This window comes from Lycorma delicatula, chromosome 11, assembly GCF_047948215.1.
Source record: "Lycorma delicatula isolate Av1 chromosome 11, ASM4794821v1, whole genome shotgun sequence".
Taxonomy (NCBI): domain Eukaryota; kingdom Metazoa; phylum Arthropoda; class Insecta; order Hemiptera; family Fulgoridae; genus Lycorma; species Lycorma delicatula.
The window spans coordinates 80,809,519-80,825,447 of record NC_134465.1 but is presented as its reverse complement, the minus strand read 5'-3'; the positions used below and the strand labels follow the sequence as shown (position 1 = coordinate 80,825,447).

The window sequence follows — 15,929 nt, the reverse complement described above, 5'->3', positions numbered from 1 at the left end:
TTATGCGATTATTTAAAGGCTGAGCTATTAGACTGGTTTTTATTATTTTTGTTTCGTTTACTATAAGTAACGGTAATTATTATTTTTTAGTTTTCCTTAGAATTATAAGTTTTATTTAATTTTGCCGAACGAGTTATATATAAAATTAGATTTTTAAAATGTTTGTTTTCCGTTGTTTACATAAATCTATTTAGAATTAAATAAAAATAAAAAGGAATCTTGATAAAAATTGTTATTTGATTACTGACAAGTTAAAAGAATTAACTTTAACAGCTTACATTTTTTTTAAATTTTTTATTATAATGTTTTATTTGTATTTTTTCTGCATAATTATGTTAATCTGGTTTATTTATTTATTTTTTTAATTTTCTTAATATAAAAAAGTACAAACATTTCAACGCCAAGGTATAAAAAATGTAACTTTATACAAATATAAAGTTACGTTTAAAACATTACGTCGTCAATTATCGAAGAACATTTTGAATTAATTTTTTTTTTTATTCTATTAACGTATACGTATAATGTGAAAAGTTAATCCCGTTTTGATAAAAGAAATAGTAAAATAAAATTTAGTTTTATTTTAGGACCGAAACAGCTCAATTTCTTAAAGAATGTGATCAGACAAAATATTACACGAAAATAAAATACGATAAGTACAACTTATTCCAGACTTAAAAATGTTACCGATAAATCTAAGGGAGTTATCTAAAGTTACGTCTAAAAACTTTCTCAAAATTTAATAAATAGTTACACAGCGGTAAAGTAAAGAAATCATTAACGTCGACCCCCAGCAGTTCTTGGAATATAAGCGAAATCAGAATGTAGATCGAAATAAAATACGTACAGATATTCCGATGTGTACAGAATCCCACGAAGAAACGAAAAGAATTTCAGGGCATATTCGATAAGTGAAAATAAAAAATTCATATACCCACGGGTCCGGAAACGCTTCGTTTTTAGTTACAACTCGCGAAACTTTGGTTTCTAAGATATTTTCAAATATTAAAATAATTTTTCTTTCGGTTTAAAATAATATTTTTTTGCCACGTTTCTGTACGCTTTATTTTTATTTTTTTTTGTTCGGCTTGATGATTTCTCCACATAAGCTTGAAGTTTGCGCTTGGGAAACGGAAATGGGATTTTTGAAGCGTATGAAAAATGCCATTCCTGACCGGGATTCGAACCCGCAATCTCCGGATGAAAAGCAGAGACGCTACCATTCCGCCTCGGAAATCAGCAGATCTCAGATACATATACAAAAACGTAAGTAAAAAGAGGACTGAAATATTAAAATCGTAAAGTAATTTCTTAACTTTTTCTATATATTTCAATAAATGTTGATATTTTTTTTAACGTTTAATTGTTTATTTTATTTATACAAAATAAAGAGCTAGCTGTACAGTTATTGAAATTTAAACCTAGGCGGTCATTTCGGTAGCTAAACGGATATCATCATTAGACTATGCACGCTTCTTTATTGGCTTAAGCTTTAATTGCATAAAAAAGAGTACACGAAGTAGTTGGAATTATGGAGGCAGTCTAGTCTGGACTGCAGGTTTAAATTATCGACGCATTTTTAAACTAAATTTACATTTTTTAAGATTGCCAGGAATAACTGTTATTTGTTTTTTATTTAAACTTTAATATTTTTTTCTTATTCTGAAGCTCTCAAACTTTTTCAATTAATACATTTTGTTTTTTTTTTGTTTATATTTTTACATGCATTTTTCGTAATGTCTACTGATGACGATCGTTTAACAATCGAAATGACCATCTAGGTTTAGATTTTTTTTTTAAATTTCTCGTTTACCATTTTTAAAGTGTAATCTTGTTTTCCAATTTATCTTACTCGTAAAAAAATTTTCTTAAAATTATTTAGAATTTTTTTCATTTAGTTTTTATCGAAATAATTAACGATTGCATTTAGTCCAAAACCAAAAATTGTTTATAGAATTAAAATAAAATAGCTACAAGATGAAGATTTGAAACAATAAATCTTTCAGATAAAATTACTATATATATATATATATATATATATATATATATAGCAGGATATAAACTTCGTTAAAAATTCTTATGTGTAATATACAGTTTTACTTTAAAACTGAGGTCAATGACATTGTTACATCTTTATGTGTATATCCTAACTTAAAAGGATTGTATATTTATGAAATGATCAAATTTCGTCTAGTTATTCAGAATGACAAAGATAAAGTAAGAATTACCGTTTACAAACAAAAAGAAACACGTAATATTTGCGAATTTATCACTAAAACTGATTCAATTGTTTAATTTTATTAAAATATACGTACGTTTAATTGTATTAGTTTAGTTAATTTCTAATTAATATAAGAAAATTAGTTAACTCTTAATTAAATTTAGTTAAACTCTAACAGTAATTTTATTAAAATATACGTACGTTTAATTGTATTAGTTTAGTTAATTTCTAATTAATATAAGAAAATTAGATAACTCTTAATTAAATTTAGTTAAACTGTAACAGTAAACCAACTTAACTTTATAATATAATAATAGATTAACTCTAAGTCAGATGACAAATTTTGATGTAAAACAATTCTTTTTCTAATATCAAGGCTTTTATTTCGCAACAATAAAGATAGATTATTGAAAAATAATGATTATATATATAGTCAGGGTATTTGTTTTATCGTGTTTTTTAGTCAAATAACTGGAGACAGATGTAACCAGTCGCCTCGCACAAACAGTAACGGTGGCAGTGACTGTGTTGGTTGAACCGCCGCGCTGACACCGTGGCACCTCTAAAAAATTCGAAATTCTTAACACCTCGAAAATGGTTTTCAAATATATTTCTGAAGAATATTTGCAAGCTAAAACAATAGAGCATCCCCGTCACGGCTTTGCCCGCGTTAATCGGTTACTTGCGTTTCCCATCGCGGTCAGGGGATATTTAGCCGGTCACGGCTCGCTTCGCTCGCCCTTCCCGTCTAGCCGGAGGACTCTGCCTGTTAGACCCCGTTGTGATCATTAAACCGATGCCTGTTAGAATAATAATGATAAATAGAAATTAAAATCTGCTGAATATATAAAAAATGTCATTGTGTTTTAATTTCTTTAGAGAAACTAATCGGTCACTACAGTACCCGAAATTTTGAGCGATCTAAGAATGTAGATTTCAAAACGTTCGACCTTCATCTTAAAATTATTAGTTATAACTGGTTACCCGTACTTCGTACGAGTAAAAATTTATTTTGCCCGCTTCTTAGCGCTACCAGACAAACACCAGTAAGAGGTGACCGACCTTCGTTTTTCATAAATTAAAAAAAAATTTTAATTACTTTTATTTTATGTTTTTTAATTAAGTAACCGGTGACAGATGCAGCCAGTCGCGGCGCACATACAGTAACAGTGTCTGTTTTGGTTAAGCCTACGCGCCGTACACTGTCGCACCCCTTAAAAAATGGAAATTAAAAAAATCCCGAAAATAGTTTTTAGATATTAATCTGAAGAATATCTGCATGCCCTAATCTAGTGAATATCTCGTTTAGTAGAGTCGGAAACGGGGAAGATTTGCAAGCATTATTCAAATTCTTTTACCTTTCTTCATTCCTTTTAAGGTTGAATTTCGAAAAATTTGGAAATCGGTTTTTAGATATTTGTATGAAAATTATGCACACCAAAAATGAAGTTGATGTCTTCATTTGTTACGGGGGAAAAAAATAGCAAATTTCATTATTACTCTATTTTAACTACTTAAACTCGGAATTTCAAAAAATCCTTTCTTGGAGTGGACCTTACACCAAAAGAAGAACCTGTATTTTCATCAACTCAGCTTCAGTAGTTTTTGTTGGCGCTGATGAATCAGTCAGTCAGGACAAGTTGCTCTACAGGTACAGATATATATATATATATAGAGAGAGAGAGAGAGAGAGAGAGAGTGAGAGAGAGAAACATAATATATATATATTTATTTGTGTGTGTGTGTGTGTGTGTGTGTGTGTGTGTGTGTGTGTGTTACGCGTGTAATACAATTGAAGTAGACATGTGAACGTAATAAATAAATAAAATCAAAGTAAAAAAACAATAAATAAAAATTTAGAAGTGTTAATACAAATTTCTTGAACGCATATCCAATAATCACAAAAAATATAACTTTATTTTTTAATTTAGTATTTAGTTTTTTGATATAAAAAAAAATCCGCAGAATAATATTCGACCTGTAAAAAGAAATTCCTCTGATTTTATTTAAAATAAATAAATGAATAAATCAATCGTTAATAAAATTACGAGAGGAAACCCATTTCTCTATCTTGTAAACCGTTTAGCTTTGTACGATTTATCTTTAATCGAATTATCTTCATCGAGTAACATAAAGTAAACGGTTTTGGGCGACCTAGTACGAGACTCAAATTACTTATAAAATTTTCTAGACGTCGCTAAAAATAGCAAGCATCTCGTGTTATAATTACGAATAAAGCGGTTTCCCGTTTCCCTTTACGCCGAGCGAAATACACTGTTTCTAATAAGTACGACAACGCCACGGCATTGCAAATTATATTCAGTCCTTCAAACGATATTTTTACCCCGTTCAATAAACGGATTAACTGTACAATTAAAAGCATTACTCTCAGAGAAAGCTACTCGAAACTAGTATTAATTGTACTTAACATTAGAGTAGCTTTATGTAGAGTAATGTAACAAATAAATTTATCCCCGACTGTGAAAATCGACGAATACAATGTCTTCATCCGAATGACGTTTTGTTTACATTTTATTTGTTAATTATTTTATTTTATTTTTATTTTATAATTTAATATTATTATTTTTCCCTTTATGAGCCCTTGCCGATGGTGGGGAGGCTTGAGTGCCCACAGAGATACAGAATAGCAAGACCGAAGGTGAAACCATATCGGAGAGGTATCTGTAGAGAGCCAGACTAAAGAATTATTCCTGAAAGAAGGCAGCAGCTTTATCAGTAGTTGTAAAAGGCGTAGGTCAGGAGGACTTTAAACGGCCATAACAACATTACTGGATCTTCTGAGAACTGCGCAGCTGAAAGCAACGGAAAACTACAGCTGCTTTTTTCCAAGAAAATACAACTCTCTGCATTTTCATGTAACAAAAATAGAGGCGCCTTCCTCGGTAAAATATTCCGGGGTCACCAGAAAATTAAAAAATAACATTCTACGAATCGAAGCGTGGAATCTTAGAAGTCTAAAGAAGGTTGGTAATTTACACAATTTTTAAAGAGGGAAATTGATAAGTTAAATGTAGATGTAGTAGGGATTAGCGAGGTTTGGTAGTAAGAAGAAAACGAATTTTGGATTTTAGAATAATTAATTAAGCTTCAAATAAAGAGCAGGTTTCGTAACGAACAAGAAGATAGAGAAGAGAGTGGAATATTTCAAAATGCATAGCGGTAGAATCATTGTAATAAGGATAAAATCAAAACCTAAGCCGACAACCATTGTTAAAGTCTATATACCTACAAGCGCCCGTGAAGATGATAAGGTAGGTGTGTATACGAAGAAATTAACGAAAATAATAAACACATAAAAGGGGATGGGAATTTGATAATAGGTGGGGATTGGGATGCAAGCGTTGGTAAAGGCAAGGAAGGAAATATTGTGGGTGAATACGGACTGGGCAAAAGGAAAGAAAGAGGGGACCGACTTATAGCGTTTTGCAAGTATAGTTTGTTATTACCAACACTCAATTTAAAAATCATAATAGAAGAATATACACTTGGAAGAAGCCAGGTGATACTGCAAGGTATCAGATAGATTACATCACGATTAAGCAAAGATTTAGACATCTACTCGTCGATTGCAAAGTTTATCCCGGAGCAGACATTGATAGCGACCATATTTAGTGATAAAAAAATGTAGATTGGGGTTTAAAAACCTGAAGAAAAGGTGCCAGATGAATCGGTGAAACTTAGAGAAGATTGAGGAAGAGGAAGTAAAGAAGATTTTTGAGGAGGACATCGCAAGAAGTCTGAGTGAAAAAGATAAGGTAGAAAATGTAGAAGAAGAACGAGAAAATATTAAAAAGGAAATTCTTAAATAAGCGAACTTAGGAGGAACAAAGAGAACCGGTAGATAACTTTGGATATTAGAGGATATATTGCAGCTGATGGATGAACGTAGAAAATATAAGAATGTTATCGATGAAGAAAGTAAAAAGAACTATCGACAGTTGAGATATACTATAAACAGGAAGTGCAAACTAACGAAAGAAGAGTGAATTAAAGAAAAGTGTTGAGAAGCGGAAAGAGAAATGATCATCGATGAAATAGACAAAGCATGCAGGAAAGTTAAGGAAAATTTTGGGGTACATAAATTAAAATCTAATAATGTGTTAAACAAAGAGGGTACACCGATTTATAATACGAAAGGAAAGGTCGGTAGGTGGATGGAATATATTGAAGAGTTACACGGAGGAAACGAATTAGAAACTGGTGTTATAGAGGAAGAACAGGAAGTAGAAGGGGATGAAAGGGTAGAAACAATACTGAGATCTGAATTTAAGAGAGCATTAAAAGATCTGAATGGCAGAAAGGCTCCTGGAATAGACGGAATACCTGCAGAATTTCTGCGCAGTGTTGTTGAGGAAGTGATAGATAGATTATACAAACCGATGAAATATTTACGAAAAAGGGTAAGTTCTGTCAGACTTCACAAAGAGTGTTATAGTTATGATGCCAGAAAAAGCAGGAGCAGGTAAATTTGAAGAATACAGAACAAATTAGCTTAACTTATGCGTCAAAAATCTTAACTAGAATTCTGAACAGAAGAATCGAGAGGAGAGTGGAAGAAGCGTTAGGAGAAGACCAGTTTGTTTTCAGGAAAAGTATAGGAACAAGGGAAGCAATTTTAGCGCTCAGATTAATAGCAGAAAGAAGATTAAAGAAAAAACCACCGTACTTGGTATTTATAAACTTAGAAAAGGAAGTCGATAACGTAGACTGAAATAAAACGTTCCAGATAATTATATTAATTTTTTTCATAAAAATAAATCGAATAAAATTAAGAGATTTACTGAAGGGTTTTGTATTTTGAAGAAAACCGAATTTAACGTTTATAAAGTGTCCTCAAAAATTTTATTTTTAATAAAATTGTTAACGTTTTACAGTGCATAATTTTGAAAATTATTTTATTCTAAATGGAGCGATGACAGTTTTAAAATTGCGGGATAACATGATAATATATTTCTTCGCGTTTACCCTTTCAAATGAACAATTTTATTTCCATATTACTAGCGTTTATTGTACGGCTATCAGTATTTTAAATAACATATAAATATATATAAGTCTAAAAAATTAATAAATAAATTTATTAAAAACCAAAAAAAGTATTTCCAACTACATTTTTAATTTTTTTTTTTGGAAGTCGGTACCAAAATTAACGATTAGTTTAACGTTAATAGTATTGATTTTTAATCTTTAATATGGAAACTGTAAAATTTCTTACCAAAGTAAAACGTGTTAATTTTTAACAGAAAAAATTAATCATATTTTATAAATACTTTGAAATTAATGTAATTCCACCCCTCCCTTCCGCAAGTAATATTTTCAATGGTATGTAGGCCAACATATTTACGTTTAAAATACACGTCTTAACATACATTAAATGTTATGGAAAAAAGTGAAAAAAAAATGAATAAAACAAAAGTACGTGTTAATAACACTGTTAAATTAATTATAAGGCAAGCGTATTACTAGAAAGAAAGACAGAGGAAGAATAAAAGAAAGGAGAACGTGTGTACAAGAGAGAGATAACGGATGATGTTACTCATCGTATAATAAAAAATGAAAAAATGTATAATTATTACGTACAAAGTACAATAAATTAAGTCAAGAACAGTTCAGGTAAAAAAGAATAATAATAATATACACGTACACAGTATATAGTTTATAAATAAAAAAATCTATATAAAAATAAATTAAAAGAGGCGTATATACTAAATTTATAAATACATACATATACAATATTTAAGTTACTACGATTGGTAAACATATATAAAACAGTAGGGATAGATAAGACGAAGAGTGCTAGTAGATGTACAACAAGAGGTGGGGAAATATAAGCTCCGCCTTTTAAATTATCTTCCCCTACCTAAACGTATAAAACGATACGCCCACATTCATCGATTTAAAGTAAGAAGAAGGGTGGAGTCGTATCACGATGATGTCGTTTAAAGGAGGGAAATAGGGAAAGCGGTGGGAGAATACAATATAAAGGGGAAGGAACCTGTTTTTGGCCGGTCGGATGCGTACGCATCGTACAATACATATACACATACACACACACACACACACACACACGATAACATCGATCCGTACGTAGAAAACAAACTCGAATGTCGGTTCAGTATAGCGCCGTCTATCGCGACGGGTTGGCGGCGCACCGTCATCGACTTTCTCATATACATATAAGCTCAGTTTAATGAACGACTGTAACTTATGAATTAATGGACTGCACGTTATTTAATCGAGCGATGTAAAACGTAAATAAGTATATAAAACGATCGTGTGTTTGTGTCGTACGTAAATATATCTATGTGTTTTATTAATGTAATGTAAAAATTATAAAATCAAGATGTTAGTACCACCAGATATGATGGCGGCGCAAAGTAAAATGTTATACCAATTGAATAAATATTACGGCGAAAGAGTTCAAGTACGTAAAAACACTATAGCGAAAACGGTACGCGAAGTGTGTAAAGTCGTACAAGATGTTTTACGCGAAGTGGAGGTGCAAGAACCGAGATTTATATCGTCGTTAACAGAATGTAACGGACGATTCGAAGGTTTAGACGTTATATCGCCGGTCGAATTCGAAGTAGTACTGTATTTAAATCAAATGGGCGTATTTAACTTCGTCGATGACGGTTCGTTACCGGGGTGTGCGGTATTAAAATTGAGCGACGGACGCAAAAGAAGCATGTCGTTGTGGGTCGAATTTATAACCGCTTCCGGCTATTTAAGCGCAAGAAAAATAAGATCAAGATTTCAAACGTTAGTCGCACAAGCGTGCGATAAATGCGCTTACAGAGATTCAGTTAAAATGATAGCGGATACTACAGAGGTTAAATTACGCATACGAGAAAGATTTATCGTACAGATAACGCCGAGTTTTAAATGCAGCGGCGTTTGGCCGAGATCGGCGGCGCACTGGCCTATATGCGCACCGGCACCGGGTACGTGGCCTCATCCTAATATGGTCGCCGAAGTTAAAACCGAAGGATTCGACCTGTTAAGCAAGGAAAGCGTCGCGTTACAAGGCAAACAGTCGGCTATGGAAGGCGACGCGTGGGTCATGTCGTTTACCGAAGTAGAAGGACGTTTACTGTTGGGCGGATGTCGTAAAAGATGTTTAAGCATATTAAAGACGTTACGCGACCGACATTTAGAGTTACCCGGCAATCCGGTTACGAGTTATCACGTAAAAACGTTACTGTTATACGAATGCGAAAAACATCCGAGGGAAATAGAATGGGACGAGTCCTGTCTCGGCGATAGAATTAACGGAATATTGTTACAATTGATATCGTGCTTGCAGTGTAGAAGATGCCCTCATTACTTTTTACCGCATTTAGATTTATTTAAAGGTAAATCGCCCAGCGCGTTAGAAAACGCGGCGAAACAAGTATGGAGATTAACCAGGGAATTGCTTACAAACAGTCGAGCGCTAGATAAACTTTAAACGATCGACCTGCCGATTAAACAAAGGACGATTATTATACATCAACAACAATAAGAAAAAAGTGTTGCGCGTTACTGGAAATTTAGTGTAAATCGACTACGAATAAACAATTTCATTTTAAACGATCGGTGATTCTTTGTGATTATTTATTATCGTTATTGTAATTGTTTTTAACATAAAAATCAAAATAAGAAATACAGTTATCGATGTGAATATATGTTTATATTATCATTATTATTATTATTATAATTAAACGTAAATAAAAACCTTAAAAAATTACACCGAAGATATTTTATAAAAGTGTTTTTAAAGCGATTAAAACTGTACACCTTTAACTGTACAACATGTTTTATATATATAAAAAATATATATAAACTTCTCACATAACGGTAATAACTTTTATCTATTTACTACTTTTATTAACTATATTAAATAAAACTTGCAAAAAATGGACGACTACAAATTAATATTATTATAACCAAAATATTTTTAATAAATAAATTCAAATTAAAATTGTCATCAGTATTGCATATATATATAAAACAATAACAAGGAAGTGTTTTTTTTTTAAATCAGTGTATAAGTGTGTATGATAAAGTGAAATTATAACTTAATATGTATATATATTACCATCAAAATCAAATTATTTAAATAATTCTTTATACAATATATATATACAAATGAACAGTAATAATTTTGAAGAAATTTATTTATTTTTAATTTATAAATAAAAACAAAAAGGAACTTTATTATAATTTTAAAAAAACTGTTATTTATTTATTTATTAATAATTTATACATTAAAAAAATAATAAAAAAAATTGTTTATAATATTTGTGTTCATTTTAATTAAATTAAATTTTATTAATTTATTACAAAATTTTATTTGTGTTGTTTTTTTATTATTTTTTTCATTTTTTAATCGAATCTATTTTAAATGGATTCACAAAAAAAAGAAAGGAAAACACAAGTCTTTATATAAAATATTGGTTTGTCTAAAATAAAACTGTATGAAGATTTCCTATATATATATTTATAAAAACATTTTATAATATTAAACGCGATGAAAAATGACAACATGCAGGTCCTACTTTTAAATACTTGAAAACAGTCAACAACCCTATTACAACAACAAATCGCATATTTAAATATTATAAAAGAAAAAACAAAATTTTCAAGCGAAAGAACGAAAATTCAACCTTATTTACCTGTTACAAGTTATTTAGTTAAAAATTTCGAATTTAACAGTAAACAGTAAGCGTTTTTTAAAAATAAATAATTATTCGGATCAAACATAATTATTTATAAAGAAATAACATTGTTCTGGCAATTCCGGGAAGCATCATCGATTACAGCATACACCGCTAATACAAAATTCAAATTAATTTTTGACTAAGTAATAAAATTCTCATAATAACGATAATAAATCTTCCCGATCGATTTAAATAAATAATTACATCGCGTTTTAAAAAGATAATAAATAACGGGTTTCATTGTTAGGTTACGCTTCTGAAATTTAACGCAAACGTAACATAACGTAAAACGTAATACGTAACGTAAATCAAATATTTATCGTAAAACTACGCTTTTAAAGTATTTCGATGGAAAAATTTATAAAATAACATTTTAACAAAAGAGAAACGAACGATAAGGTTTTTTTTATTATCGACTGAAAATCTAAAACAATATCGTTAAATGAAATATTTGTTTTTATTAAAAACGTATATATCGCTAAATAAAATAAAAATACGGGAAGATCTAATATATTTATTAAAATATCTGTTATACTACTATTTGCCAAGATAATAAATAACCGCGATATTAGATTTGAAGTAAAAACGCTTTGTGAAATGAAAGCGATCATAATGTAATTTTAGCGCCCAATATTAAGTTATTTCATCAGAATAATACCGTTATTTATCTACAAAATATATTTTTTCGAATAAAAATAATAAGAAAATATAGCCTTATAATAAAAAAATTAACAACTCGTTAATAAATTTATTATCGTGACAAAATTAAACGGTTTTTTATTGAAATTATACATATTTATTACACAGATCATATCAAAAGCGGTAGAACTACGGATATAAAAAAGAAAACGGTATAATAATTTATCCGGTAACATCAAGAGAAACCGGATAAAAATGCTCGATCGATGAAGTAATATAAATTATAAAATTAATCTATAAAAATATAACCGTATTAATATAACTTATATTAATCGAATAAAAATTAAATCGTTTACGATAAAATATTTATAAAGATAATATAAAAAAATCGATACGAAATAAAATAATTTTGAAAGCGTTAATTGAAAAGTTCATATTTAAGTACATATTAGAAAAAAGTATGAATAAAATTTGGAGAGCGTTATCCTATCATAATTAAAAACCCATTTACAGTATAACATTTCTTTCGTAAAAATAAAATAGGTAATTTCATTTTAAATAAATTAATCGAAACGTAATTTAGATGCCGGGGCTATTTGTTTACCTATCGTTATTCGTAGGCGCATTAAGCGTTGTTTCGATACGGTCCAACATTAATAACATCTCTAAGCTCTAAAATCTTTAAATCAGTAATAAAAATTTGGTCGACACGTATCGCGTTTACTTGAAATAATCCAAATACATTTCCACGCCAAAAGACATAAAAGAAAATGCCTACGAACAAATAAAAAATAATTAATCTAAAGAAATAACCAAAAAAATAAATAATTATCGTAAGTAAAGTTTAGGATAGTTTAAAAAAAACAATGATCTTGTAAATCATAATTTAAAAAAATTTATCTAAACAAAATCAGTAAAGAAAAAATCATCTTTAGTACCTTTTATATCACGAAAAATTATTTTGCTTATTTTTTTCGACGTAACAGTATATTTTACACGGTATACGAAGGTGTAAATAAATACTAATAATAAAATAACCGCAAACTTAGCGCTTCAATAAAAGTCTATTTCAAATAAAAACCTTCCTTTTTAAAATAAATTAAAAAAATACAAATATTCGTATATATTTACGAATGTTATTTTACGTGTAATAAAATAATTTCATATTATATATCCTTAAAATATGAATTACAGAGATGAAAATATAGAAAAATATTATTTACGTTTTTAATTTTACAAATTACGTAAACTAATATTTTATTCAAACCGTTACGTCACGATTAATTAAGTGTTTCTTCAAGGTTAACAAGAAGGAACTAAAAGTCTAGGCATCTGCCGTGAAAGATAAAGGAACAATGAAAAACAAAACGTCGATGGGAACGTTATCACAAAATTAATAAAATTAAAACGGTGGAAAAATTATGTATTAATTCGTATAAATAATAAATAAATAAATAAAGCGAAGAATAGAATAGATCTTAACTAACTGAAAAAAAATATTTGAGTAAATTACATATTATTTGTAGACTTTTATTTCTTTTTTTTTTTTTTTAAGAAAAGCGAAAAACTTTAATTTTAAATAAATTAATTTCAGTCGACCTTTCTTTTTAATACAGATCGGATTTTTATTAAATAAAAATAACGACATAAACCTATTAATAAGATTGTTTCATGTAGACCGAAATATTAAAATTATTATTATTAAGTTAAAAATAGTTCCTATACAAACCTATTTTATAAAAATAAGTCCTATTAGTTAGTTATAAAATAAATAAATAATTTCTATTTCCATTATAACTAAAATGTAAAAAAAAAATCAATAAATATATAAATACATAGGAGGTATTTTTTATTTATAATTAACCTATTTAAAAAGAGATAAATAACCGAAACTCGAAAAAAAAATTCGCTACGAATCGCTCCAGAAAAAAATTTCGCACTATAAAACGCTATGAAAAAAAAATGATTTATGAAATTTTGAATAGAAGTTCACAACATGTAAAAAGAAACGGAATTTTTTTTTAGTAATACCCCAAAAAAAAACAATAAAATGATATGCTACAAACAGAACGTAAAATTAATTATTAAAAAGAAAGTTAAAAATTGTCATAGGAAATAAATCCATCGACCAAAGATTTAATTTAAATTGTAAAAAATTGTACACCTGTTAAGTAAATATGCAATTTATAATTAAGATTATTTAACAATTTTTAATTTTAATCGGGTAAAACGTTTCCGTTTATTAAATTTTCCATTACTATTAAAATTGAAAAATAAAAATTCATTAATAAAATTACAATCGCTTTATTTAATTACAAAATTAAATGTAAAATATTTATGTAATATTTATACAAATAAAATTGAAATAACAGATATGTAAAATTATTTCTAGGTAAATCTGCATCCGGTGCTACATAGAAATTTTCTTATAATTTTCATAACGAAAAAACTTTTACGATTAAAAATACAATCATTTAAATAACATTAACACATTTTTTTTGACGAAAAATTAAATATTATAAACGTTTAAAAATATTTTAATATTCCAGAAAGGAAATTATTCTATAATAGTATTTACAATTAAACGAGGTTCTGTTAATAAAAAATATTTATATAATAAACAAAAATACACGGGTACAAACACGATCGTAAATAATTCTTTGCTAACTTATCGCAAGTTTATAAATAGTACAACAAAAAACTAAAAATTACTTGTTTTAGTTATTAAAAAAAACTACAAGCGACTAGGGATTATTCGTAAAACGAATGAAAAAATTATATTAATAAAAAACCGGTCATCAATTCCTCCATAATTTTTACCCGATCGGATAAAATTATTTTCAAAGTTAAAAAAAATTCTTTAAATTTTTTTCAAAAATCGGCAGATTATAACAAATGAAAAACTTAAAAAATAAACGGTTTAAATTTCAAGGGTAATTTCAGCTGTGTAAATACGATTTTCAGTAATAATACGTGTTATAACTTTAAAGTTATTACGTAATTTTAAATAAATAATTAAGATATTATAAAACTATATATTCCGTTTTATATTATAATTATTAGTCGTTAATTATTAAATTTACTACCGTCGGCCAAACTTGGTGATTATACGGTATTCTATAACTAGCCTAGTTACACAGTACGCAAAATAAATTTAAAGAAACACATCGTTCCAAAAATTATATATAAAAAAGAATTAATATTATATAATCTACAATTTTAAACGGGGGGGAGAGGGGGAGTAAGAAAGAAAGAAAATTAAAATACATCAACAGTTTTAGCTACCTTAAATAATGACGAAATATTTTTCTATACAAATACCGTAAAAATAAAGGAATATTTGAAAAAATTAGTAGCTTAAAATAATAAGTAAAGAAAGCAAAATTCGTTACACCGTAAACGATTTTTACGCGATAAACTTAGATGAATTTTCTTACAACAAAAAATATAATTTTTTTAAATTTACAAAAACTTAAATGAAAATTAAAAGTAATTGTACATTCATTATATAAATAAACAAACCTTTTATTTGATCGGTTCATTATTTAGATAACATCAGGAATATGTTACTTCAGGGACAAAAAAAATTAACCGCAGTAGTATCACGAAATACACAATTAATTGTAAAAGTTGAATATAATAATACAAAAAGTAAGTTTTAAAAATTCACAATCGAGGTATTAATAAAAAAAAATATATTTTAAGCGAATAATTATGTATACGTTCTACGGGATGCAGAAAATTCAGGATTTAAAAAATCTAACTAAATAATCGCATTTTAAAAAACTCATCGATAGAGGAAAATCGCATCTGTAAAAGAAAATCTTTAAATTGTAGTTAAATAAATAGGCAGCAAGATTTTTTAAACGAACCGAGATTTTATTAAAATCTGTAACCCAAGTAAAAATAAATTGTAACTTATAAGTCGAATTACAGTGTCGTATCGTACGAAAACAATTCCATTGTCTTCCATTGTTATTTTTTAATAATAATAATCGAGTATTCTTTTTAGCAAAAACTGCGCGTTCGTAAATGTAAAACATTAGGATAAATTAACAAACTTAATTTTCTATAAATCTACAACAAACGCCGAGCCTACTTTTATATTTTGAAAACGCTTTCAATCTTTAATTTTTGGACGGTAAGCGTAATAAATTTATTATTTTTAACGTCAATCGATTATAATTTCATTTTTTTACTTCGACTCCGTAAATAATAAAATAAATAAATTTTTGTACTTTGTTTAATAAAAATTACACGATTAAAAGTTCAATAATAAAGAATCCACCTCTTAACAGACTAGTTTACCGGTCTAAATTTTTTCAATAAAATGCGATTTAAAACAAAATCGT

At 28.3% G+C, this 15,929-nt stretch overlaps 2 protein-coding genes across 2 annotated transcripts in view; one reads left to right on the top strand and one right to left on the bottom strand.

Annotated features, from left to right (window-relative positions):
* The window catches only part of rg (A kinase anchor protein rugose), a 1,091,579-nt gene that overhangs the window by 161,203 nt on the left and 914,447 nt on the right, over positions 1–15,929 (bottom strand). The gene's annotated exons all lie outside the window — the stretch shown is intronic.
* On the top strand, positions 8,252–10,518 carry mab-21 (nucleotidyltransferase mab-21). Its single transcript, XM_075378647.1, has one exon. The coding sequence runs from the start codon at positions 8,580–8,582 to the stop codon at positions 9,684–9,686; it is 1,107 nt and encodes a 368-aa protein (XP_075234762.1). The 5' UTR covers positions 8,252–8,579; the 3' UTR covers positions 9,687–10,518.

Excerpts from the sequence above, each read along its gene's own strand:
- mab-21 (XM_075378647.1), top strand. The coding sequence starts at position 8,580 with ATGTTAGTACCACCAGATATGATGGCGGCGCAAAGTAAAATGTTATAC.